This window comes from Sinohyriopsis cumingii, chromosome 7 (genome assembly GCF_028554795.1).
Source record: "Sinohyriopsis cumingii isolate HCF-2022 chromosome 7, ASM2855479v2, whole genome shotgun sequence".
In the NCBI taxonomy this organism is placed as follows: Eukaryota; Metazoa; Mollusca; class Bivalvia; order Unionida; family Unionidae; genus Sinohyriopsis; species Sinohyriopsis cumingii.
This window is the reverse complement of record NC_142967.1, coordinates 12,696,816-12,724,691: the sequence shown is the minus strand read 5'-3', so window position 1 is coordinate 12,724,691 and position 27,876 is coordinate 12,696,816. Positions and strand designations below refer to the sequence as shown.

Below are 27,876 nucleotides of genomic sequence, written 5' to 3'. Positions count from 1 at the left end.
TGAAAACATTTTGCTCTTCAGCCTACAGTTGAAAAAACTGTATCAGCGTTTGCACCGATGGATGTCCTTCAGTGCAGGGAAGAAAGAAGGGATTCGTCACTCTCGTGCGCCAAGAAAATCCAAACGTGTTAGTTGTTCACTGCATGATCCACAGAGAAGCTCTCGCCTCCAAATCTTTGCCGAAAGATTTGGAGTCTGTTTTGAACCAAGTTATTCAAGTTGTAATCTTCATCAAATCTCGACCGCTTCAATCTCGACTTTCTCTCAACTCTGTGAAGCGATGGATTCAGTCTACAAATGCCTGCTGTACCATACCAACGTTCGTTGGCTTTCAAGTGGACAAGTGTTAAAGCGTCTCGTCCATCTCAAGACTGAAGTGATTTTGTTCTTGGAGGTTAAAAAAAAAAAGACTCTGGATTCTCTCTTCATGACGAAATCTGGTGGCTGAAGGTTCAATTTCTCTCCGATTTATTCGACAAATTAAATTCGCTGAATTTAAGTCTTCAATGACCATCGAAAAACATCATCACTGCAACATCAAAACTGAAGTCATTTGATGAAAAGTTGTCGCTCTGGCAAAGAAAGGTCTCGAAGGGAGTCCTCGACTGCTTTCCTACTGTCAACGAATCTCATTCAGACAAGAAAATCATCCCGAAATTCCGGACACACTGAGAGACCTACAATCGGCACTGAAGCATTACTTCCCATCACATGAAAGCGATGAATATGGATGGGTAATCAATCCATTCGGAAACAATGAAACTACAAATCTTACAACCGAAGAAGAAAAACAGCTCATTGATTTAAAAATCGATACATTTCTTCAGTCAACATTTCCCGAAAAGACCCTGGACGAGTTTTGGATCTCAATCAAGAAGTCGTATCCTGCAATCAGTTCAAAAGCAATCAAAGTAATTCTGCCATTTGTGTCTTTGTGGTTTTGTGAGTTTGGATTTTCAGCATTCACTAAAATCAAATCGAAGAAGAGAGAGAGACTTCTTAAAATCGACGATGAAATGCGTGCTTGTTTGTCGACTTTGGAGCCTCGCTTCAATCGGATTTGCTCTCGAAAGCAGGCACATCCTTCACATTAAGTTTAAAATTAAATATATATGTAAAAAATAAGTTCTTCACCATAAAAATTGTTAAATCTTTTCAGGTGTGCCGTGAATACTTTTAGATCTTTTGGTGCCCCTCAAGACAAAAAAGTTTGAAAAACACTGCAGTAAGGTCTCCTCTAGCAGGCGAATCATGTCGTGTTTAGGCTTTTACCACGAGGCACTCGCTAATAAGGTTACCCACAATCCGAGCCAGTCCACATGCTGGGCACTGCCTCAAATCCCACAATAACTGGGGAGGCAATAATGATCTAGAGAGAAGACCTGCACCAAAGTCTCCAATGAACCATACTGGCTTCATTGAGGCTAGTGTCAATACCATCTATGACATTAACACCCCGTCAGTATTGTTTTTATACAAAACTACCCTCGCCTCTTACTCTTGCTCAAGCCTGTGTCAGAGCTCTCTGATTTGCTGGAATCTGAACCTCCCATAAAACATCTCTCTTGGCGTTAAATTGTGTAGTTATGGATACATGTCCGTCTTTGGAATTAAAGTGATTAAATCTAAGTGCCTCATTTTTCAGTCTATGAGAAGGGTCTAAATCTATACTGGGTTAGTATCTGAGGTCAGTCTAATTCAGAAATCTAATTTCCTGAAGTAACCAGGACTGCTTTATTTCAGGAGGAATGGCATGGGCCGTGAAATAGAAATTCCAGATTTCTTCAGTATTAATAACTGTGCGTAAGAATGATAACTATGATTCGCGTCGATAGACACCAACGCGTGCTCAGATTTATGATAATTTGCGCCAGAGGATTAAAAATCTCCATTTATGACTCAGTTACCAGTCGGAAGAATAGTGTACAGTCTTTCTGAGATGATTATACTGTTGGCACCTGTGAGAGCTTAACTGTTTGCCTTTTTCCTCTCAGTGTTAAACGGTATGAATGAGCGTTTGAGGCTAACAAACTGCCCTGATTACGTATATAGGCCATGCGTAGCATTGTGCCTGTCTTTCGCTCCGCTTTCACAGAAGTTGGGCCTCTTGATGACGAAGGTGCAGTTCATATATGTTTGACTTGGGAAAATAATAGTCCAAGTGTCTATCTCTACTCACTCAAGGTTTCATCGTATTTGAAACTTAGAGTATACGCGATGACGATAACGTATAGGTTTTCATCCAGTTGGAGATAACATTTTAATGATTAAGGCAGTTTCATGAAGAAAAACATGTAGCGTCGTCACCAGCTCGCACGGACAGATGTGTGAAAAGTCAGAAGGCCATAACCGTCGTCTATGGTGAGCGCACGCTCATCTAACTAATCTATAGCCTTGCTTTATGCGTGGAAAAACTCGTCTGCTTTTCATTCTATCCACATATTTCGATAGCGGAGCTGACTTGATGATTCCTTTTTTGTGGAATTTTGTTTCTTGTTTTTTTTTAGGAAGAATGGCGAGTGTTATGTCTATAAGAGGGATATTTGAGAGGGTTTCTATATATATATATATATATATATATATATATATATATATATATATATATATATATATATATATATACCGGCTACTAGGGTGTGGATATATAACGTTTGCGTATTGTCGTGCAACTGCGGTGGTTCGCTTTCTGTTTTGACGCTGAAGCTTTCCTACGGACAGTAAATATTCGTTCATCAAATAATGTTATCTGTTGTTAATGAGGTTGTGATGTCCATCATTGACACGGATCTTTAACGTATTAATTGTTCCACATTCTAGCTGCTTAAATACTGGTCTAGAATATAGTGGCAAGGCCCACGTTGGGGATAGGACGCGTGAACAATTCTTAATAATGTGGATTGGGAGCTTTTGACAAGATTGTATATTGTAACAGTTAGTCTAGACAGTGAACGAGCGCATTTTACACAGTAAAGTCAACGGATTTATCTCTTTTTTAACGGTCAGCGATAAGACACCCCTTAAAATATAGTCCTAAGAGGGATCACACACTATAGTTAATTTGCGTTTCCAAATGAACTGGGACTACCATCGTTATCCGCATGTTGGACTCAGAAATGTCGAGCGACAAATCTGAAAATGCTTTCATCAAAGTTTTAGATACCTGGCTTGATCGTTATCGTACTTGTCGAACCGCCAGTCGCCATGGAAAGGACTGACCCTCCCTGAAATAGTGCGCAATATCTAAAAAAAACTTATCCACCGAATGGTTGCCAGCGTACTGCTCTAGGGTGATAGCGTAACAAAATATGATGCATTAGCTAAAATATGGCAAATACGAGGTGGAAGGGGTGTACAACACAACACTGGGTGGAAAAGGATCTCGGTCGCCATGATATAGATAGCTCGAGGGCAAGACACAACACGTGTAAACGATGTATCCTCATACTCATCCCATTCGTTGTTGATGGAGTGCCTAAACTCGTCCATCTCGAAATCGACTCATATATATGCTGTTGCAGTGTGACACTACTGAACATACAACTGAGAGTTTTCAATACACTTAAACAAGATGGAATCACAATATAGACGCACACTTAATCCATACTGATTGCTGACTACGGAATCAATCGAGTAGAAGGCACCCTAAAGTTAACTGTAGTCACCAATAATCTCAGTATGATTGGTCCAAGCAAGTAATTCATGCAACACTTTCACAACATGAGCACGCGTTTAACCAGTGTCCCCGCGAGTACCAGTTACACCTTCACCATTGCATGAAAATCAATTAATGCCAACATGATGATCTTCGAAACCTTAAGCCGTTCGACTGAAATGAAGACGAAGAACTCAGACAGTAAAGCGTTGTCAATCGATGAATCTATGTTTACATCTGGTTTAGCGACTTCTAGAAAACTGCATGAGAACGTCAGAGCATGGACTACTACAAACATGGACGAGTCTGCTATGTATACCATGCTGAAGCTGAGTGTGGACGCTGAATACGACGATGACGACGTGGAAAAAGATAACGCAATTGTCAATGACTTGGCGAACAGCTTATAAGTCCTTTGGACTTCGTATTTCTTGAGTTACACATACGCTGCTATCCGTCATGTATGAACTCAGTTTCAACGAATCATCTCGCGTAATCAAGATCATAAGGGACTCCAGATACACCATCGATAACATATTGAACACAAGGTAGTGACCTAGCCCTGACTAGCTCGCATGATCCAGGACAAATTCCAGGGACGACTGGTTATAATGTATGACCACGTGTTTCGCCACAAAAACGTCACACTAAACAAGATCCAGGCCTGTGAAACATTAGTCTCAGCAAATTGTATGTTAGGCATCCTGATTCTGTATGGAGAACTCGCTGCCTCGTTTGCCCGAAACATCTACATGTTCTACAACCTGATGATATATATTGTCAAAAATATTACTGAAGGTGTTCCTCACCAGTTGTAAAGTCAAGGGCTTAGACCCGACTTGCAGTTTGTCCAGATCATAAACACTTTGCGATTAGCAAGCTTCTACTACCCGAGGTGCTCAAGGTAGAAGTTTTAGTGTTCGAACTCCTTGTGGGCTGTTATTTTAAATACTGGCATCTTCTGTCCACCTATCCGCTGTAGTAAGACATACAAAAAAATGGGGCTGGATTTGAACAGACCCTGTGATCTGCGTCATCAAACTCGGCAAAAAACTGACTACAGTTTTAATTCATCTTCGCAGATGAGCCGACATCATTATTGATGAGAGCTCACTTTCTCGGTGAGTTATGCAAAGTCCTTTGCATGCATGATCTTAGGCAGCAAGATCCAATGGGATGGCTTGTTCTACTGGAAGTTCCGTAACAGCTTCAACGACTAAGCGAAAATGATGCCATCCCAATACACGTAGAGCGGGTAAATGTTTGGCAGTTATTGTCTGGGTCTAAGCATGCCACACTTATGCTAAAGATTAATGATCCAAATTGCTAAATGCTTCACAAGCATGTTATCTTGATCTGGTAACTTTTATGTTAAACATTGAGAGACTAATTTTTATATCAAACACAAAAGGCGAATACGCATTAGCTGCAGTAGGAATTATAAATTATTAACGCCACGAAAAAATTCAGCGTACACATTATATGAAGACATTTTGATAAACGAAACAAAATTCTGCTTGACATATAGGTCGAACTAAAACGTTTAACCATAACTGCTGAAGAAAAAAAATACCTTTGAACAGTTCAAAAAACATATGGTGATGTTGGTTGTAGATAGCGGAAAATACAACCCAATTGCCGTCAGGATGTAAACGCACCTGAAACTGATGACGAATACAGAAAACGTAGCTGACTTTTTCGAATAAGGACTAATACCCCAAATGGTATATGACCTTCTCAGAGGTCAATAAATGAAAGACTGAACATTTACGTCTGCCTAGGAATGAAAAAATACCGCGGATTATAAGAAAGCATGGAGCTTGCCTATGATGAGGTTCTCCAGACCAGGACTACTAGTCGGGCGACGACACTAAGACGGGTATATTGGAGCTGTTCACCATCTACGATTGGAGATTTCTTCAAAGAACTTAATTAATGCTAGAGGACGTGCCAACAAGCATGTAGGAGGTATAACATATTAATCTGCACGTTTATATTCTCAGTCAAGACCAAAAAGACCAGTAGGTGGCCTTTGTTATCAATCACGTTTTCTTTCCCATCTGCAAACTTATAACAGCCAATATCGCTCAGATCTTGCCCCCTTATGAAATTATCAAAGTTCTTAATCAGTTGTTGAGATACACTATAGAAGTCACCGTCTTGCAGCTGGGTCACTTTGGTCGGGTCATAATCACCGACACGATAAAGGCCAAACAACGGAAAGACATTTTTGTTGTATTAAAGAGTTGTGCCAACAATCGCACCAGGGTTGGTTTCCGTGAAGCTTCTACAACCTTGGTGTAACTTTTTTCGTGGAGTCAAAGATGTCTTCTACCCTCCCCTCCCCTATCCTAGCGGAGACACTATTTGAAGCATATATTCCTTCTTTGACAAGAGGGCGTCCATTATGATAATGGCGCGTGCAAAGATCATTTGCGCACTAAAAACCAGGCAGCCACTCTCGAGCGCGAAGCGAGGAAATTACGAACATTGTTCATGTCCAGGGAATCTTCTTCTGCCATTCATGCTGAAAATGTGTTATCCAGAAGCTCAAGCTTGTTGTCAAGCACCTTCTTGGAGTTTTGTTGCGCTCACGGGGCTTGTGGTTCTGTCCGTCACAAATTCATTGAGTTGGTTCTGGAACTCCTTAGGAACTGTGAAGTTACTAGATCACATCGACCATCGTGATTTATTCAAATTTCTCATGCAATATGCGTGCTTCTTGTGTTTGGGACATGTGTATTCATGTACCTATCTGAGCGGCATCTCTAAATAAACATATGTAGAGTCATATATCTGTAATGCATAAACTTATATATGTTCAGTAGATATTGGTATGCATCAGTCTGCTTTTGTTTCCTAAGACGACTAAATAGCACACACAACACTCATCTCAACGGTTACGTTCCTAGACAAGCAGTTGTCCATATCAAGAATACAGGATGTGCATGAGAAGGGTATTTATGGATAATAAAATAACATTTGTACAATACAGATAGATGGTTGAATCCTTCTACTTGTCACTTGCACATTCTAGAGCGCTTACTTTAGTGACTATGTTATTTAATGAGATTCTACATACACGTCAAACAGTTTATACCAACACAACCCCGAGCGGAGGGTGGGATGGGGTATCCCTAGGAACTACAAATATTTAGGCGCTAGAAGGTCAAGGGCTTTCTCAATAACCTTGAGAAGAACAGTGTCTGCCTCGCATGATACTGCCTTTTCTTGGTAATTCCTGAAAATCTTGAAAGCTCATGAATTATTAACAACACTGTCAGCATCGCGAGTTTTGTCCTCCCGCTTCACAAGGCAGATTCTACAAGTTAGATGTACAGAAGCTGTGACAAAGAAGCATCTAGTAAATAACAAACAAATCTTTAAATTAAGTTCTTACACTACGAAAGGTCATAGAGGAAAAATGGTGGGAGGTTTCTCGGTTCTGGTCTGTTATTAGGTGTAACTGATCTCCAATGTCGCTTCATGCGTTATGAACGATCAATTAGGGTAAGCGAGTGAGGGTTCCATGGTGAAATGTCCACTTCACAGTTCAAATCATCATCAGGCCAATAGTCCAGGATTAAACACGTTTGTTTAGTTATTGTTTTTTTTTTTATATAATTCTTTTGTGTGAAAAATACACAAAAGCTAACTATATTGCAGACCGTTGCATAGATAATTCCTATCTGGCAACGTAGGAAATCTATAAGGAATATGAGACGAGAGAAAGTGAGCAGAAAAAGGACTATCTTTATTTTGTAAAGTCAGTATCTCCATGGCAACGTAGGAAACCTATAAGGAATATTAGACGAGAGCAGTATGAATAAATAATATAAAGTGAGCAGAAAAAGGATTATTTTTCTTGTAAAGTCAATATCTCAATGGCGAAATTATTTATAAGCTTCATTTAAATCTATAAAGCAAACAGTCAAAACTGAAAAAAATGAACTTTGCAATTTATTTTATTTTCTTTAGAACCCCAGTGTTTTTTTAAAGTTTACTGGATGACCGAGTCGAGCGACAGATTGTGGGCGGAGGAAATAAAGGTACATTACTTATAATTCTAGTCATATCTTATTGCTCTATAATATATTCATGCTTTGAATTTCATGTAACAGAAATATGTTTGTTGAAGATCGCACATCAAAATCAGTACCCATGTATTAATGTGTCATTGCAATAGACATGTATGGGGCCATAATTAGTGAGGAGGACGGTCGATTTGTAAGAAAACGAATTAAAAAGTTTGAGGATTCGAGGATTCGTACTTTTTTGTGTGGAATCTGGGAGATATGACTAGTATTCTTGAAATTTATATAAAATATCATTGTTATCAACTCCCATCGGCTTGGGGATGTGGAATATGCCAGGTGCGCACTCAGGAAAGTCATAAGAGGCTATTAACGGTGCCAGGAGCAACGTTTGACTCAGGGTTAGCGTGCCGGACTTGCGACCAAAAGGGTGTTGCTTCGAATCCCACCATTGGATCGGTCCGTGTCAGTTATCTTGTTGCGTCTTTGTCGTTGTGCCATAGAAGAGCAAATCATAACGCTATTTTTAAATAAACAGAGATGTAGTCGTGTAGTGCAAATATATATCTTGAATTACAAAAAATCACTTCCTTGAAGTTACTTCCGAATAAACACTGACTATTAAATCTTGTGATGGAGTTACAGGCTATGTACTGTCCCTTTACATTCAAGTACGAATACATGTTGAAATTTTATGATCAGATATGAATAGCTATGAGCATTATATTTAGGCATTATAAATAAATGCAATACAGTGCAACATACAATTCACATTCTATACTTCTATATCAGGGACTACGGTAGGTATCAATTGCATCTGCTGACTGGTTTTCTAATTATTGAGAGAGAGAGAGAGAGAGAGAGAGATTTGCATTGTAAAACTAACCCTACTGATTTGTGTAAAATGGAGTTACTGTACAATTAGTAGCTAGGTTTGCCTTGGGGATGGCAAGTTAGGTTAGAATTTGAACAGGAGGGTATTTCTACATAATAAAATGCCTGAAAATATAGAGTCTTGCTGTATTGTTAAGATCATATATACACAACAGATTTATTGTTTGATAAGTATGGTTTATCTGTATCTCTCTATAAGTAATTTTACTGCTGGGTGTGCAGTATGTTTTACTTTTCCCCATAACATGTATACAACAACTTGACTGAAAAAATGCCCTCCACCTTGAATGTCAATCACCTATACTATTTGTCTGCCACCTTGAACGTCAGTCAACTCTACTATTTGTTTGTCACTTTGAATGTCAGCAAACTTTATTATTTGTCTGTTCGCATTGAATGACATTCAACTGTATTATTTGTTTATCATTTTAAATGTCAGCCAACTGCACAATTTGCCCGTTCACACATTGAATATCAGTCAATTATGTGTCTGTTCACATTGAATGTCAGTAAACAGTATTATGTGTTTGTCATCTTGAGTGTCAATCCACTGTCGTAGTACCTGTATGTTCACACTGAGTGTCATTTAACTGTACTATTTATCTGTTCACACATTGGATGTCAGTCAATTGTATTATTTGTCTGTTTACGTTGAATGTCAGGCAATTGTATTATCTGTGTGTTCACACTGAGTGTAAGTCAAATTTATTATTTGTTTGTTTACAATGAGTGTCACTTAATTGTATTATTTGTCTCTTCACATTGCGAGTCAGTCAGCAGTACTGTTTGTCTGTTCACACATTGAATGTCTGTAAATGTTATTATTTGTCTGCTGACAGATTGAATGTCAGTCAGTTTTATTATTTGTCTGCTCACACTGAATGTCAGTCAACTGCATTATTTGTCTGTTCACGTTGACGATGTCAGCCAACTGTTTTATTTGTCTGTTCACACAATGGATGTCAGTCAGTTGTATTATTTGTCTGTTCATATATTGAATGTCAGTCAATTGTATTATTTCACTGATTACTTTGAAAGTCAGTCAGCTGTATTATTTGTTGACACATAGACGAATACATGGTATTTAGAAATTGTACTTACAAAAGCATTCATAAACTAGTTTTACTTACATGTGACTGGTCAGTGAGATTTTTAACTGACATAAGTAAGTTGTAAATATAGAATGAATGATGAAAGTATAAATATTAAGGAAAACTCACCAAGTTTTATAGAATTTCTGATGCAGCTGGTACAACAGAGATTCCAAAGACATGTGATCTTAAAAGAGCAAGACCATGAGAAAAAGTTTCATAGAAAATTTTTTAGCCAATATAATTGCAAGAAAAGATAACCGTTATGTCGTATAAAAGTACAGAGACCATTTGCTATCCGATTGAGTTCACATGACAGTGATACATACAACGCGCTACCTGTTGGTGTCATAGTATTAAGTGTGTTTCAATACACAGCAATGATAAATTGTACGCTCTCACAAAGTGTATTCTTAGATTATCAATTTGACATGGACGTAACCATGTACTGAAAATGAAATTAAAAAGAGATAAATCAATCGGACTTAGAAAGGGGTAAGAGTCCTATTCTCAATACAGATACATTCTCATTGAAGTATGTATCACATTTATTGAATAAACACAAACTGTGATTTAACTATAGATCAACATAATCTCATATGTTGCTAAGAGATCCAACTTACTTTAAGCCCGAGGGAAATTATTTCTGAATCCGAAGTTCCCATCACGTTTGGCTCAGTATCTAGCGAGTCGGACTCAGGACCGAAATGGTGACGGTTCGAATCCTACCACTGGTCAAGCCTGGGTCAGCTAACGTGGTATGTCCTTGGGTATGATACTTCACTCCAATTGTCTCGGCACTTAATAACCCAGTTGTGCCTCTGTGTCGTAAAGCATTGAACGAAACGAAACCTTTCACATTCCCCCTCTCTCCTGTGTTTTCCATAAACAAGTGCGGAAACGTGTTAGCTGTTATTTCTTGAAACAGCATTACGGTGTAAGAAATATAACTCCATGAAATACATACAGATATAGTTTTCCGCCTTTTACTGTATTCTCCGTGTAATGTAAATTAGTTCGTGGAAAAGTTAATTATCTTTTATGCAATTAAATTATCCAAAATATAAAGCGTACAAAAGTTCAGCAATGACTGTAACAAAATGTTATTGTTCCTAAGTGGATACCATCCAATCATTCAACTTAAAAAATCTAATCACAAATGAGCTTGTATGTACCGGATATAATGACATACATGACTGATATATGGGTCTGACAACATACATGACTGATATATGGGTCTGACAACATACATGACTGATATATGGGTCTGACAACATACACGACTGTTATATGGGTCTGACAACATACATGACTGATATATGGGTCTGACAACATACATGACTGATATATGGGTCTGATAACATACATGACTGATATATGGGTCTGACAACATACATGACTGATATATGGGTCTGATAACATACACGACTGATATATGGGTCTGACAACATACATGACTGATATATGGGTCTGACAACATACATGACTGATATATGGGTCTGACAACATACATGACTGATTTAAGGAATTATCAGCAAGTACGATCAATGTATGATTCATTGACAAATATGATTTGTGCATGGATTTATGTTCAATTTATTGTTCATCAACAAGTATGATGCTGTCTTTGGCTGCCACACATATAATGACACTGATTTTAGATTCAGAACTTAATTTATATATCCAATCAATAATGCAGGGATGTTTATGTCGTAGTATCTAGGCGATTTGGATTCCACAGCTCTCGACAAATGGTGAAAGAACGACCTCGCATGGTCCTCTCCTCTGAGCCTGCCTAACAATCCCTCAGAAACCTCCTTATTCCACAGGCTCGTTGACCCAGAACTTATGCCTCCTTTCAATAATTTAACCAGTATCGTCCCTCGAACCAACTACACCACTGATTGCAGTATATGTTTCACAAAACCATCAGAATTCGACGACTTCCGTGTAATTTGAAAGAATGAGCTGTTTGATACACGAGATACACTTAAGTTAGAATACAATGGTATACGTTACATATTAAATTATTTCCAAGGATCGAATGTACGAGGTTAGTATTATAATACCCTTATTCGTACACTAATATGTCTCCAATGAAAATACGCGCACTGGATTATAAAACTTTACAACGTTACTCATCATTTAACGGGTACAACATGTAACTGAATTCAACTTGTCTGTGTAGCTATAAAATGTACAGCTTGGAAGAGAAGTATATTCTGTATAATAGCATAACATTATCTTGTCATTGGTCTGACTTTCTAGAAAATTTAACAACTTCATACCTACAAGGGATAGCAAGAAAGAATAGAGTTTTCAGCTCTACAGCTCACGATTTGATTAATCGAACATTAATCAATATTTATACTCCCCTCCAGGAAAAGACGTGCCAAAGAAATTTATCTATATGCTCGTTCATATATAATGATTAGGCATTTTCGTACATGCAATTCCGTGACACTATACGTCGCAGACAGTCTGAGTTTAGTTACGACTTAATTTTGAAATTAGGAGGCTGCAACATATCGGATAATTCATGTCCAAGGATTTGAGGAGAGCAACCTTCAGTGAACATGGTGATCTGACTCCATAATGTTCTGGATTCCTGTGATGGGACGCAATGTTTGAGGAATCGTATGGGCTTGTATGGAGGATGAACGGGTATAAATAACACTGTCAAATTTACCTCCTCCCAGCCCCTCCCCCAAAACTAGATCCTTATATTGAGGAAAAATGATTATTGATTTATGTGCAAAATTAAGTGTGGTTACTCTGTCCGAGTACTGAATACATATTTTGTGACACTGTTGTCATTGTTAGGTAGCAGGACGACTGGATTATCTTAGTGAATTGCCAGGTAGTAGGATAACTGAATTATCTCTGTTATTGTAATGGATAACTGTTTGTATCATACTGTTGCAATTGTCAATTAGTAGGACGACTGGATTATCTATGTCAGTGTATTTAATAACTGCTTTTATGACACTGTTGTCATTGTCAGGTAGTAAGACAAATTAATTATTTATGTCTGTGTAGTGAATAAATGTGATATGATACTGTTGTCATTGTCAGGTAGTAGGACGACTGGATTATCTATCTCTGTCAGTGTAGTGAATAAATGTTGTAGGATGCTGTTGTCATTGTCAGGTAATATGACGACTGGATTATCTCTGTCCGTGTACTGAATAATGTCAAATGTGTAGGATACTGTTGTCATTGTCAGGTAGTAGGACGACTGGATTATCTCTGTTATTGTACTGAATAACTGTTTGTATCATACTGTTGTTATTGTCAGGTAGTAGGACGACTGGATTATCTCTGTCAGTCTAGTGAATAAATGTTGTAGGATGCTGTTGTCATTGTCAGGTAATAGGACGACTGGATTATCTCTGTCAGTGTACTGAATAAATGTTGTAGGATACTGTTGTCATTATCAGGCAATAGAACGACTGGATTATCTCTATCCGTGTACTGAATAAATGTTGTAGGATAATGTTGTCATTGTCAGTAATAGGACGACTGGAGTATCTTTGTCAGTGTAGTGAATAAATGTTGTAGGATACTGTTGTCATTGTCAGGTAATAGGACGACTGGATTATCTCTGTCAGTGTAGTGAATAAATGTTGTAGGATACTGTTATCATTGTCAGGTAATAGGACGACTGGATTATCTCTGTCCGTGTACTGAATAACTGCTTGTATGACTGTTGTGATTGTCAGTTAGCGGGACAAATGGATTATCTCTTGTCAGTTGTCAGGTAGTAGGACGACTAGGTTATCTCTGTCCGTGTAATGAATAAATGTTGTATGATACTGTTGTCATTGTCAGGTAGTAGGACTTTTCATAAATCCCTATTTGTTTTGAATTCGATCAAAAGGGATTTATTTGGATAGCTAAAAGGCGGTGTGTGTAATAAACACAAAACCAGAGTCAGGGGAAAGCATTCGTTTCGGAATGACTAACTCGATTAATCGTTACTCCGTATCAGACTCAGTCTTTGCACAGTCTATATATATGGTCATGATAGCAATACATTTGATGTCATTAACCCTAAAGTTGGTTCGAATCATTTGTTGTTTTTTTTTTTTCAGGCGCCACCAGAGTTTAAATACAAGATAAAGAACCTAGACTTCGACAGCAATTACACCGTCCATATCTACGCTTATGACGATAAGTTCCATCATGGGAGCTCCAAGGACATTGTCATCAGCTTCACGACACCAGCTTGTCTCGAAGCAACTCAGTATAATTACACTGTTTGTGGTGAGTAATTTCAATTTGTTATGAAATAAAAGATATATAAAGTTTCAACTTCTCGTATATAATACTCATGTATATATTGATTACATGTGCCGTTTTTGAAGTTTATCAAAGATCAAATTTATACCTGTACATAAACCCAGACTTTAAGAAAACAAAATTAAATGTTAGTTTAGAGTGAAAGTACGGATCACTCTTTTAAAAAAAAACCAGAGATGTAAGAAATGCATAACGATTTCAAGGACGTACCACGGAAGTACATACATTGCGTACAATAATACTTTCAAACTGAATGTACATGCTGGCATTAGTTTGATAAGTTTTCCAATTAGGCGCTAGTATTAGTTCCGTAGATTAGTTACTTTCATTGTTTAACATACACAGTATAGGGTTGACAATGCCAATTAGGTACTAGTATTAGTTCCGTAGATCAGTTACTTTCATTGTTTAACATACACAGTATAGGGTTGACAATGCCAATTAGGTACTAGTATTAGTTCCGTAGATCAGTTACTTTCATTGTTTAACATACACAGTATAGGGTTGACAATGCCAATTAGGTACTAGTATTAGTTCCGTAGATCAGTTACTTTCATTGTTTAACATACACAGTATAGGGTTGACAATGCCAATTAGGTACTAGTATTAGTTCCGTAGATCAGTTACTTTCATTGTTTAACATACACAGTATAGGGTTGACAATGCCAATTAGGTACTAGTATTAGTTCCGTAGATCAGTTACTTTCATTGTTTAACATGCACAGTATAGGGTTGACAATGCCAATTAGGTACTAGTATTAGTTCCGTAGATCAGTTACTTTCATTGTTTAACATGCACAGTATAGGGTTGACAATGCCAATTAGGTACTAGTATTAGTTCCGTAGATCAGTTACTTTCATTGTTTAACATGCACAGTATAGGGTTGACAATGCCAATTAGGTACTAGTATTAGTTCCGTAGATCAGTTACTTTCATTGTTTAACATGCACAGTATAGGGTTGACAATGCCAATTAGGTACTAGTATTAGTTCCGTAGATCAGTTACTTTCATTGTTTAACATGCACAGTATAGGGTTGACAATGCCAATTAGGTACTAGTATTAGTTCCGTAGATCAGTTACTTTCATTGTTTAACATACACAGTATAGGGTTGACAATGCCAATTAGGTACTAGTATTAGTTCCGTAGATCAGTTACTTTCATTGTTTAACATACACAGTATAGGGTTGACAATGCCAATTAGGTACTAGTATTAGTTCCGTAGATCAGTTACTTTCATTGTTTAACATACACAGTATAGGGTTGACAATGCCAATTAGGTACTAGTATTAGTTCCGTAGATCAGTTACTTTCATTGTTTAACATGCACAGTATAGGGTTGACAATGCCAATTAGGTACTAGTATTAGTTCCGTAGATCAGTTACTTTCATTGTTTAACATGCACAGTATAGGGTTGACAATGCCAATTAGGTACTAGTATTAGTTCCGTAGATCAGTTACTTTCATTGTTTAACATGCACAGTATAGGGTTGACAATGCCAATTAGGTACTAGTATTAGTTCCGTAGATCAGTTACTTTCATTGTTTAACATGCACAGTATAGGGTTGACAATGCCAATTAGGTACTAGTATTAGTTCCGTAGATCAGTTACTTTCATTGTTTAACATGCACAGTATAGGGTTGACAATGCCAATTAGGTACTAGTATTAGTTCCGTAGATCAGTTACTTTCATTGTTTAACATGCACAGTATAGGGTTGACAATGCCAATTAGGTACTAGTATTAGTTCCGTAGATCAGTTACTTTCATTGTTTAACATGCACAGTATAGGGTTGACAATGCCAATTAGGTACTAGTATTAGTTCCGTAGATCAGTTACTTTCATTGTTTAACATGCACAGTATAGGGTTGACAATGCCAATTAGGTACTAGTATTAGTTCCGTAGATCAGTTACTTTCATTGTTTAACATACACAGTATAGGGTTGACAATGCCAATTAGGTACTAGTATTAGTTCCGTAGATCAGTTACTTTCATTGTTTAACATACACAGTATAGGGTTGACAATGCCAATTAGGTACTAGTATTAGTTCCGTAGATCAGTTACTTTCATTGTTTAACATGCACAGTATAGGGTTGACAATGCCAATTAGGTACTAGTATTAGTTCCGTAGATCAGTTACTTTCATTGTTTAACATGCACAGTATAGGGTTGACAATGCCAATTAGGTACTAGTATTAGTTCCGTAGATCAGTTACTTTCATTGTTTAACATGCACAGTATAGGGTTGACAATGCCAATTAGGTACTAGTATTAGTTCCGTAGATCAGTTACTTTCATTGTTTAACATGCACAGTATAGGGTTGACAATGCCAATTAGGTACTAGTATTAGTTCCGTAGATCAGTTACTTTCATTGTTTAACATGCACAGTATAGGGTTGACAATGCCAATTAGGTACTAGTATTAGTTCCGTAGATCAGTTACTTTCATTGTTTAACATGCACAGTATAGGGTTGACAATGCCAATTAGGTACTAGTATTAGTTCCGTAGATCAGTTACTTTCATTGTTTAACATGCACAGTATAGGGTTGACAATGCCAATTAGGTACTAGTATTAGTTCCGTAGATCAGTTACTTTCATTGTTTAACATGCACAGTATAGGGTTGACAATGCCAATTAGGTACTAGTATTAGTTCCGTAGATCAGTTACTTTCATTGTTTAACATGCACAGTATAGGGTTGACAATGCCAATTAGGTACTAGTATTAGTTCCGTAGATCAGTTACTTTCATTGTTTAACATACACAGTATAGGGTTGACAATGCCAATTAGGTACTAGTATTAGTTCCGTAGATCAGTTACTTTCATTGTTTAACATACACAGTATAGGGTTGACAATGCCAATTAGGTACTAGTATTAGTTCCGTAGATCAGTTACTTTCATTGTTTAACATACACAGTATAGGGTTGACAATGCCAATTAGGTACTAGTATTAGTTCCGTAGATCAGTTACTTTCATTGTTTAACATACACAGTATAGGGTTGACAATGCCAATTAGGTACTAGTATTAGTTCCGTAGATCAGTTACTTTCATTGTTTAACATACACAGTATAGGGTTGACAATGCCAATTAGGTACTAGTATTAGTTCCGTAGATCAGTTACTTTCATTGTTTAACATACACAGTATAGGGTTGACAATGCCAATTAGGTACTAGTATTAGTTCCGTAGATCAGTTACTTTCATTGTTTAACATACACAGTATAGGGTTGACAATGCCAATTAGGTACTAGTATTAGTTCCGTAGATCAGTTACTTTCATTGTTTAACATACACAGTATAGGGTTGACAATGCCAATTAGGTACTAGTATTAGTTCCGTAGATTAGTTACTTTCATTGTTTAACATACACAGTATAGGGTTGACAATGCCAATTAGGTACTAGTATTAGTTCCGTAGATTAGTTACTTTCATTGCTTAACATACACAGTATAGGGTTGACAATGCCAATTAGGTACTAGTATTAGTTCCGTAGATTAGTTACTTTCATTGTTTAACATACACAGTATAGGGTTGACAATGTCAATTAGGTACTAGTATTAGTTCCGTAGATTAGTTACTTTCATTGTTTAACATACACAGTATAGGGTTGACACTGTCAATTAGGTACTAGTATTAGTTCCGTAGATTAGTTACTTTCATTGTTTAACATACACAGTATAGGGTTGACAGTGCAAATTAGGTACTAGTATTAGTTCCGTAGATTAGTTACTTTCATTGTTTAACATACACAGTATAGGGTTGACAATGCCAATTAGGTACTAGTATTAGTTCTGTAGATTAGTTACTTTCATTGCTTAACATACAAAGTGTAGGGTTGACAGTGCCAATTAGGTACTAGTATTAGTTCTGTAGATTAGTTACTTTCATTGTTTAACATACACAATATAGGGTTGACAATGCCCACAAAACATCAGTAAATGTATTCAAACTTGTTCCAATCTTACAGCAAAAAAAAAACCTGGGGAAGGTATTGTAGAAAGCTAATACCACCCCGCCACAAGCACAGATAAAATTACGTCTCATACCGATTTTAAAACATTTAGTACCAAGAGAAAAGGAACTGGCAAAAATAATATTGATTAGGAAATGGCAAGTTATCATAAATAACTTCTAATACCATTGTCTTTGTATATTTAAGCAAGTCCTTTGTTAATATTTTGCAGGGGGGTGTAATTGTGTAGTTTGTTTGTTTTGTGTTGTTTGTTTTTTTTTGGGGGGGGGGGTTGGCGGGTATATGCGTAAGGGCTGTGAAACAAGCATAACCAGTTGTAAATGCAGGGCGAATGCTCAGAAACCTTTTCGATGAAGATTTCACTCGTATGTATTTTTGTGTGCATTTAATAGGTTACCATTTCAAGCTAATTACAATAAACTTTTTCCAATAAAATCTACAAAAAGGTTAGGTGACAAGAAATTATGCCCAGATCAATGTTGTGCCAAAGAACCGTACCTAAGTTGCACAGAATTATGCCCAGGAACTGTATCAACGCTCCTTATGCTATTTTATGATACATCGAGACAGCATATAAAAAAGCGTCATTATTTAAATTACATCTACAAAAAGCATTAGAAATCAACTAGAAAAAGCCACCTAACACCTGAAAATAGCATCAAAATAAATACATTATCAGCATGTGCCTTCCAAATGTATCTGTTTTATTTTAAGTGAGTGGGGGTTTGCATCATAAGCATTTCCATCACACAATAATACACAGTATTTGCTATTTATAGCGGTAGCTCGAACATTGATTCGGGCAAAATAATGTTAACTCATTTCCTAATCAGAAGAAACTCACTTAACTAATAATATTATTGTTTGTGCTCTAAATGTAAATGCGGTTATCAAGAGCACACTGATGCAGCTGAATTCCGCTCTATTTTGTTGTACTGCCTTTGGGTTGTTATGGTCACGTAGTAAGCTACTGAGTTACCACACAGCGTAATGTTAGGGGGCAGGGACCAGTTTTTATATACAAATTTCATGCCGCAATCAGCAACCAAGTATAAAAAGTCATAAAAAATCAAATACACAAGTGAGGTCAAAAAGGTCCATATTTTTAGATACCTATATTAAAACAAAGCATAAGAATATTATTCACTTGACCAGAGAAGTCAATGGCAGTTCATAGCAGAAGTTTATGCACCCCAACCCCTATTTTATACATGCATTTTTCACATCCAAAGGCCATTTTTGACAGCATGTGGTGCTCACAGTGCAAATGCAAGCCCTTTCCCTGGATGAAAATTTTGAAAAACATTGTCTACTAAATAGTTTGAAACAATTCAGAATAGTTGTCATCCCAGCAGTTTTTGCGATACTCTACTTGCCTTGAACCCACGTGTCTACTGCTATGGGAGGCTAGCTCTTCTTCCTAGCCGACTATTGGTATCAACATACTGCAGAGCAACTATGGAAGGTGTACATGCCTGACATCAGTTTCAAGAACAACACAAGCCCGAAACACCTAGTACACAAATATATCCATATCTATAAATAGTAAACAATAATAGCTGAAAAAGTCACACCATAGCCTTAAGTTACGAAATTTGCCAGGGGCCAATTTACGAAACTGGACCCTGCCACCTTAGATTCAATCTCCAGGATGCTTTGAACAGTGCACTGAGTAGTCGAGATTTATTTGCATCATGAAACATATGCATGTTGTAATAGTATTGAAAGTGTGTCTTCAACAAGTGAAAAACTGAGGGTATAAATGTTCCACAATTGTTTTAAAGCCTGCACTTGAGAAATTACGGGATTTCTTCTTCTGTTGTCTGACAACGTTTTAAGTAAAAGATCAAGATACATACAAAGACATAGTGACACACCTAAAGCTATTTTACGTTCTAATTCTCAGCCCCGGAACCTCCATGCAACCTTAGTTGGACAGACACTGGCGTGTTTCAGGAAGGACAATCTTTACTGGACAATGTCACTTTATACTGGTATGCACCTATACACGCCTCTCCGGTCAACACATTTCAGAAATATGCTGTGGACTGGAGAAAAGAGCTGACAATGCAAAGTCATCAATACGAAACACCACATTTTGGAAAAGTTGAAGTCGATGAGGTAAGCATTGCATTATATGCTATACGAAACACCGCAGTTTGGTAAAGTTGAAGTCGATGAGGTGAGTATTGCATTCTATACCATACGAAACACCGCATTTTTGCAAAGTTGAATTCAGTGAGGTAAGCATTGCATTCTATGCTGCACGAGACACTACATTTTGGCAAAGTTGAACTCTGTGAGGCAAGCGTTGCATTTCATGCTCTACGAGATCTTGCATTTTGGCAAAGTTAAAGTCGATGAGGTGAGTATTGCATTCTATACCATACGAAACACCACATTTGTGGCAAAGCTGAAGTGTATGAGGTAAGCATTGCATTCCATGCTATACGAGATCTTGCCTTTTGGTGAAGGTGAAGTCGAATAAACATTGCATTCTATGCTATACGAAACACCGCATTTTGGCAAAGTTGAAGTCAATGAGGTAAGCATTGCATTATATGCTGTACAAATACTGCGCTTTGACAAAATTTAGATCGATGAAGTAAGCATTGTGTTCTATACTATACGAAACACCGTATTTTGGAAAATTTGAAGTCGATGAAGTAAGCATTGCATTCCATGCTATACGAGATACTGCATTATGCAAAGTTGAAATGAGTACGCTGATTCCGAAGTTAAGTAAGCACTGCATTCCATGCTATACGAGATAAAGTTGAAATGAGTACGCTGGTTCCACAGTTAAGTAAGCATTGCATTCCATGCTACACGAGATACTGCATTATGCAAAGTTGAAATGAGTACGCTGATTCCACAGTTAAGTTCATTATGTTGTCATTACTTTGTCGAATACATGACACAGTCTGCTAATGAAAACATCTCCACACAGGAAGATAAATTGTACGTTTTTAAAAATTTCGATGTGTTAATTCAAAAACCCAGAGAGAGAGAGAGAGAGAGAGAGAGAGAGAGAGAGAGAGATAGAGTTTAATTGCGAAAGTCTTGACATTTTCATGATGATCATTAAAAATATATGCTTAATATATTTCATTAAACTGCCTGCCTAATAATTTAAAAGCCCTAGAGAAACTTGCATACATTATAACACTGAATATAAGCATATTGATGCATGCGGATAAAATGCATAGAGATACCAAAGGATATATTATTGCGAGGTGTATAAGTAACTGAGTTAGAGGATTACATTTTCTGAGACATAAATAATGCCGATATGAAATTGGTCTTTCCTTTTATAATTCAATATAGGATCCTTAAGATAAATTCAGTTACGTAGTTAAAATACAGAATAACAGAGCATTTATAAAGCTGTCAGTTTTTTCAGTTGTTCTTTGGGAAATGTAGGGGTAAATTAGGGCCATTTCTTCTTTAAAGTTGGAAAAAATATGGATCTTTTATAGAGAAAATAAAATAGATTAAGATTTATGTAAATTCCTTTCATAAAACCCTTTTCTTCACTTGCCTTTGTAAACTTAAACAAAAGCGTGTTTTTAAATGCTCGCTTTCTGTTTAAACAGGCTGTTTCTTTAAACAGGCTGTTTCTAACTTGTTAAACCTTGAGCTCTACTCCATAGAGACCATGCCTTAACTTGCTTTACTACTGCCGTTCAAGCAGGGTTAGGCCCCGAGTGGCTGAGTGCTCACCGTTACGGATCACTGCCATCTCACCTCTGTGTGCATGGGTTCGAGTCTCGGGTTCGGCGAACACGGGTATGCGAGAAAGCTTGCCAGTAGCTTCTTGTGGGTCGGTGGTTCTTTCTGGGGTTTTCCCGGGTTCTTCCTCCACCATTTATACTGGCCGCCATGTATAGTCTATCGTGTGCTGAAAAATGGCGCTAAACCTTACAACAACAACAACAACATCAAGCAGGGTGTAATCGATTTTCAGCATAAAATATAAGCAGAAAGAATGTGACGATTTTGAAAAAGGCAGTAAAAATCAGGAGTCTGACAGAAAAGATGGAAAAGTATAATAGGTGGGAAACACAAGGGTCGCTTATGGATTGTGCTATTGGTTTCAGGTTGCTAATTAAATCAATTTTACGGGGGGCCCCGAGTGGCCGAATGGTCTAAAGCGCTCTCCGTTACGGATCACTGCCATCTCACCTCTGTCTGCGTGGGTTCGAGTCTCGGATTCGGCTAATGTGGATATGTGAGAAAGCTTGCCAGTAGCTTCTCGTGGGTCGGTGGTTCTTTCCGGGCTTTTCTTGGTTCTTCCTCCACCATTAATACTGGCCGCCATGTATAGCCTATCGTGTGCTGAAAAATGGCGTTAAACCATACAACAACAACAACAACAATTTTACGGTGCTGATGTGTACTGCTATCACATTTTGGATTATGGGTTCATGCATTTTCAGGCAGGAGATTTCTTGAAAAGAAGAAAATGTCCTTTTGAAAAGGTTGGCATACTTTACTACTCAAACAAGACCAAGTCATTTAAATCAAAGAAATGTGCATACAGTTTGTCCGTAAATCCCACCTCTAGCTTCGTAGGAACCCTTACGTCAAAATGCCAAAGGAAAAAAGCTACAATAACAAAAACTAAAAACAAACGTGAAAAAATGCACTCATAATCGTATCAAAAATCTTGTACTACTTCATGCAACATTCACTATGTTTCACTACACAGCAATATAAATTTCAAATGTCATAAGCAGTGCCACTTAAAAGACACCAAGGCAGGGGTGTAAAACATACTGCCCGCCAGACTCATTAGTCCGGACCCCAGACGAGGTCTCTAGTTAGTGTCAAATTTGTATGTTTATCAAAGTTCATGATGCGTACGACCTGACTGAAGTAAATTTATGTCGAATCTGGCCGACCACAGCAATTGAGTTTGACACACACCCCTGCACTAAGAAAACAAATCTTATTCGGTTACCTCTCTACGAACTCTGCAGAGACCTAGCTATTCTGCATGTCCCAACCTCATTATGTACAAAATGCTTGAGAAAATTAATTCGATATTGACACTTTACTCTGCAACAATACATTTTTCATTACTGTTGAAATTCCTGTCAAATCTGGGTCACTTGGTTGTTGCACATGACGAAAAAGTAAAGGTTGAGATCACGCGCTGGTACACACATTTAATCATAAAACGTAATAGGAAAGCATAAACGTAAAAAGCCCTAGTAATGATGGGTACGTGGCAATGGACGCTCTAACCACTAGGCTACCGGAGCGGTCATACCGAGTGAAGCAAATTTATGTCAAATCCAGCTGGCCATAGCAACTGAGTTTGACATTCACCAAATGCACTAAGGAAACAAATCTTATCCGAGTTCCTCTCTACGAACTCTGCAGAGACCTAGCTATCGTATCCTGCATGTCCCAACTTTATTATGAAGAAAATGAGGGAGACAATTAATTCGATATTGCCTGTGCAACAATACAGTTCTCTTTAATTTTGAGTTTTCTTTCGAAACTCGGTCACTTGGTTGTTTTACATGACGACAAAAAAAAGGGTGAGATCAAGAGCTGTTACACATATTTAATCAGACAACGTAATACGAAAGCATAAATGTACCTAGCTCTAGTAATGATGGGTACGTGGCAATGGCTTCCACTCACAACATTAGCTCGACCTTAAACGGACGAGCTACTGTTATAAATCAAAACATTAGAGACTACGGGCATTCACAGGACATTAATATTCTACAAGAAGACGTGGAATGCTCAAAATCTAGCTAATTAAACGTTTCATCTATAGAAAGGCGCATAATAACATGACTTGAAATGCAGTACCGTTTACATACATTGACCAGTATACTATGCAATACTGCTTAGTTAAGCTATGCTGCGGTATTGCATAGCAAAGCGGAAGGACATTCAGGTGCCATAGTAGTAGATAAAGGGGATACTTTAGTGACAATGAAATCTCTGTCAAAAAAGTCGTGGGAACGTTTGGCGACAAGGGGAATTTAACATGGGAAAATCAAACATGGTGGGACTATAGAGCGACAACAAAATATTGGGACATTGTAGTGACAAGGGTATGAGTCTGTTTAAAGACAACTGGAATTGACGTCACGGTATTTGCCAATGGCAACAGAGGACCAAACAGAGGAAAAAAAGCTAAAAAGCTTGGCGGGACGGGACGGGACATATAATTGGATAGACATGGACATAGACAAAGAAAGATACACATATATATATGGCAAGGAGAATAAATATATCTTTTCGAGGCAATGAAGTGGCCCTGAAAAGAGCCGTTTTGGTTCCTATGTTAACATCATTCCGTTAACACAGAGAGAACTAATAATCAACAATTAACAATGACACAAGCAAACAATTTTTCAAATCAATTATTTTTGACAAGGTTGACAACATTGTGAAGTCAAGCTAGACTTCCATTGAGGTAGGTCATTAGATCATGGATCTACACTACATTTCCTAGCTAAAGACAAAAGATAGCCATTATGGTCCAAACCGTCGACCCACTTTGTCATCGTTTCAGTAAGACTCACGATCAAAATGAATCACTAAATTTTCTAAGGGATATCCCAGACTGCGTTGATGAAGAAAATACATACAATATTTTCCACACACCATGGAATGTGTGCCTTGTAATTTCACATTATTCAATCGTGTCATCTGGGCATTTCGTCTCATAAAGTTGATGTCTTCCAAAGGTGGCAATCCATACGAATCAAAATACAACATTCACGGGCAAAGTAGACGGCTACCCATTGATATGATCCTTTTGACATCCATAGCCATCGTTCTTGATCAGTTTCGTAATTTTATCCGCATAGGTGTTTGGCAAATTAGGAGACATAATCTTGTTCTTCTTCTGGCCATCTGGTCTTCATGACTATGTCCTCTTTGTCTTTGTCTTGGGGTTATGCTTCCACTGTATCCTCCCATTTCATTACCATAGATTCTTCATCATTCAAAGACGGATTAGTATCTTCCATAGTTTCTAATAATCTAGAATGACTTCTTTCAAACTCAGCTGATGTTCCACGCAACTTTTGCCGGAATTTATAGGGTGGAAATGTCCCTTGTCGCTGCCCAGATCTGGAGTGAAATCAAAGGCACATAAAGTGTAACCTTCTGCTTAATCCTTGTACGTGATGATGTGAATGGTGTTGGTTCCTAACTGTCCCGTGTCTTCGTACAGGGACAAGTACGATCTGAAGTATTTTTTCTTCTCGTCACTAAAGTCAGGTTCAAAAAGCCTGCCACACAAGGTTATGCGTCTCGACTGACTTCGATCTTGGACGCGTTGTAGTGTGAAAACTCAAAAGGATTTTCCTCGAAGGTTCCATTGAAGGCTGTATTTTTGACGATACCTAGGATATAACGTTTGGGTAATTATCTTGGAACAGATGATCTTCGATCATCGAATGATGTCAAGCGGTAATGGTAAAAGTTTTTACTTCCACGCTTCGTATCGGATACTTTATTGTCGTTCTGCTCAAAGTGCGACTGATTTCGTTTCCCACTTTAGGTAACACTTCTACACGTCGTACTTAGAGTCTGGCTTCTTGAATAAATGTTTTGTAACAGGCAGACCCATCTATCAAATAGAATGATGCACTACTGCGATTCAGTCTTAGTCGGACATCCACTACGTTCAGCAAATACTTCTCTTGCAACCACATGTCTAAATACAAACGATCTATCAGTTCTAAATTCTTGTTGGGTTCTTTGATTTTGTTTCCTCGACCGTTGAGTCCCATATTGTGGTTTCGTTCTTTATATGTAATCAAATCAGAATCATTTAATTTGCCTGCTGTGTCAGGTTTCCAGAACGCACAAGCATCCAGATGGGTATTCTTGACTTCTTTTCCATACGTCTAGAGATTTTCCAGGTACGCTCGGTAAGGGTAAGTGTCCATGCTGCTACTGACCAGTTTGTTATTCAAGTACAAATTCACTCCACTGAACAAGGAATGTATGAAATTGTTGACGGGGGCTACTTTATCATAGTCCATTATATCGGGACAGTCCCTCGATGTGTCAATCACTTTTACTTTCAAGTACAAGTAACTCTAGTCAGATCAATGAAATCTTTGGGCTGTCCTTTGATTTCAAACTGATCATGAGTCATTGACAGAGACGAAGGGATGAAATTCGACCCATTGGGATTCTTGCATCGCCATCATGGCGGGTGGCATGACAAACACATTCAGTTCCGACTTTGAACATGCGCAAGAACCTCCGTGTGTCATTTTCTTTCTTTCTTTTTTCTCTGTTTTTTTTTATATAAAATCAAAAACGTCTTGATCTCTGACGCTTCTTCTTTGCTTGGTATTTCTAGCTCTATGGGGTGTGAAGACCTCTGGAATGGTGTCTTCGTCGTCATCACGTTCTGCCTTGTCTTTGCTCTGGCGTCAGGGAAATATGAATGCCTGACTCGATAGCGTCTAGGGAAATAATAGTAGTTTCTCGTCGGCCCAAAATGTCGTTGCCCGTTTGATTCAAGACATTTGTGCCTGCTCCCAAGAAAGCTTCTTTTGGGTTTTATTTGTCAATGGTGACATTTCTGAGAATTTTTGTGCCGTGCGTCAATGCGGCATCTTTCAATGCGTGCAGTCCTCGTGTCACCATCGGTTTTAAACCCGGGGCCACCGCACAAAAGGCCAAGTTCAGCATATCTCCTAAACCATGTCCTCGCTGTCGACGACGCCTCGGTACACTGGATACATGACTTGCAACTCGTCAGAGAATCATTTTTGAAAATGTACTTTCACGGTGACTTTCCCTTTCGTGAATGAAATATTTTGTCCCAGATCTCCTTTCATAGCAATGTTGACAGTGTCAAAATACGACTTACTGAGGGGTAAATAGTGAGAATGTACAAATTTGACCTGAACGTGATAGGTGTTTCCACCTTCCTGGTCATTGGTCGTGGTAGAATCCACTTTGAAAGGAATGACACGTAATAATGATACAGATGTGTGTCCCTCTACGTTTTACTCCACCACATCGGAATACACAAAGATAAAATTGAGTCCTTAGTTCTGGTTTTTAGTGTCACGTTGAAGGGAAGCAGATGGGACATCAATGAAATAAGCATCCGTTAAACTCGTACACGATCTTGTGATTTTATAAGTCAAAGCCATCCACCGAATACATTCTGAGGGTCTTTTCCCCTCCGTTTCTGGCATGTTGAATCTATTTGTTTACCTTGTAGCCAGCGTAGGGTTGGACCGAGTATCGACGTTTGACAAATTTCATTGTTTTAGGGCTTATGACAGCCTGTGTGTTTTCGTGCATGCATCGTTCGCGTTACACTAAGGAAAACGCTTTGGCAAAGGTACAAGCCTCTTTCAAAGGGTCGATTCCTTTGTGTTCCACGACCAGTTCTCGAAATTTTCTACAGCAACGCCGTAAAATGTCCACGTTAGAACGACAATACTTTAGCAGTTCTTCCTGAATGTCGAAGGGGTCCCAGGCCTGAGTCTGGTACCAAGTGTAGAAAGCTTCTCTTTGATCGGCACGCATGATGTCGGGGTCGTAGTAGCGAGCCTCAGGCAAATGGGGCAGAATGGCGTGTTGATAGGCTTGGATATTGAAAAGTGCGGAAAATAGCCTTTAGCTATTTCTGTCATTCCGAACGTTTTAGGAAATCGGCTCAATGGCATGGCCAAGTAACTAATCGAATCCTTAAACTGTACTTGTTCGCTCCGTTCAAAGACACTTTAGTACGTTCAATATAGTATCTGACAAGAAATTGTCCATTGTTTCAAGAGAAATTGTGAGCCATCGCCGTGGCATTGCGATGGCAATCTCCACATTCGATGTCCTCTTGGCTCCACCTCTCGTCGATGGAGTCTAAGAGCCATCGGGCAAAATCGGTAAACGTGTTAGGTCCCCGAAAGATT

General features: G+C 38.1%; 1 protein-coding gene across 4 annotated transcripts in view; it reads left to right on the top strand.

Moving 5' to 3' along the window:
• The window catches only part of LOC149794748 (tyrosine-protein kinase receptor torso-like), a 204,494-nt gene that overhangs the window by 103,713 nt on the left and 72,905 nt on the right, over positions 1-27,876 (top strand). For all 4 annotated transcript variants that reach the window (XM_089964374.1, XM_089964372.1, XM_089964373.1 and 1 more), the window contains 3 exons: positions 7,631-7,701; positions 13,766-13,937; positions 19,866-20,080. In XM_089964374.1, coding sequence (XP_089820500.1) covers positions 7,631-7,701; positions 13,766-13,937; positions 19,866-20,080 — 458 coding nt within the window. The remainder of the gene's footprint in view (positions 1-7,630; positions 7,702-13,765; positions 13,938-19,865; positions 20,081-27,876) is intronic.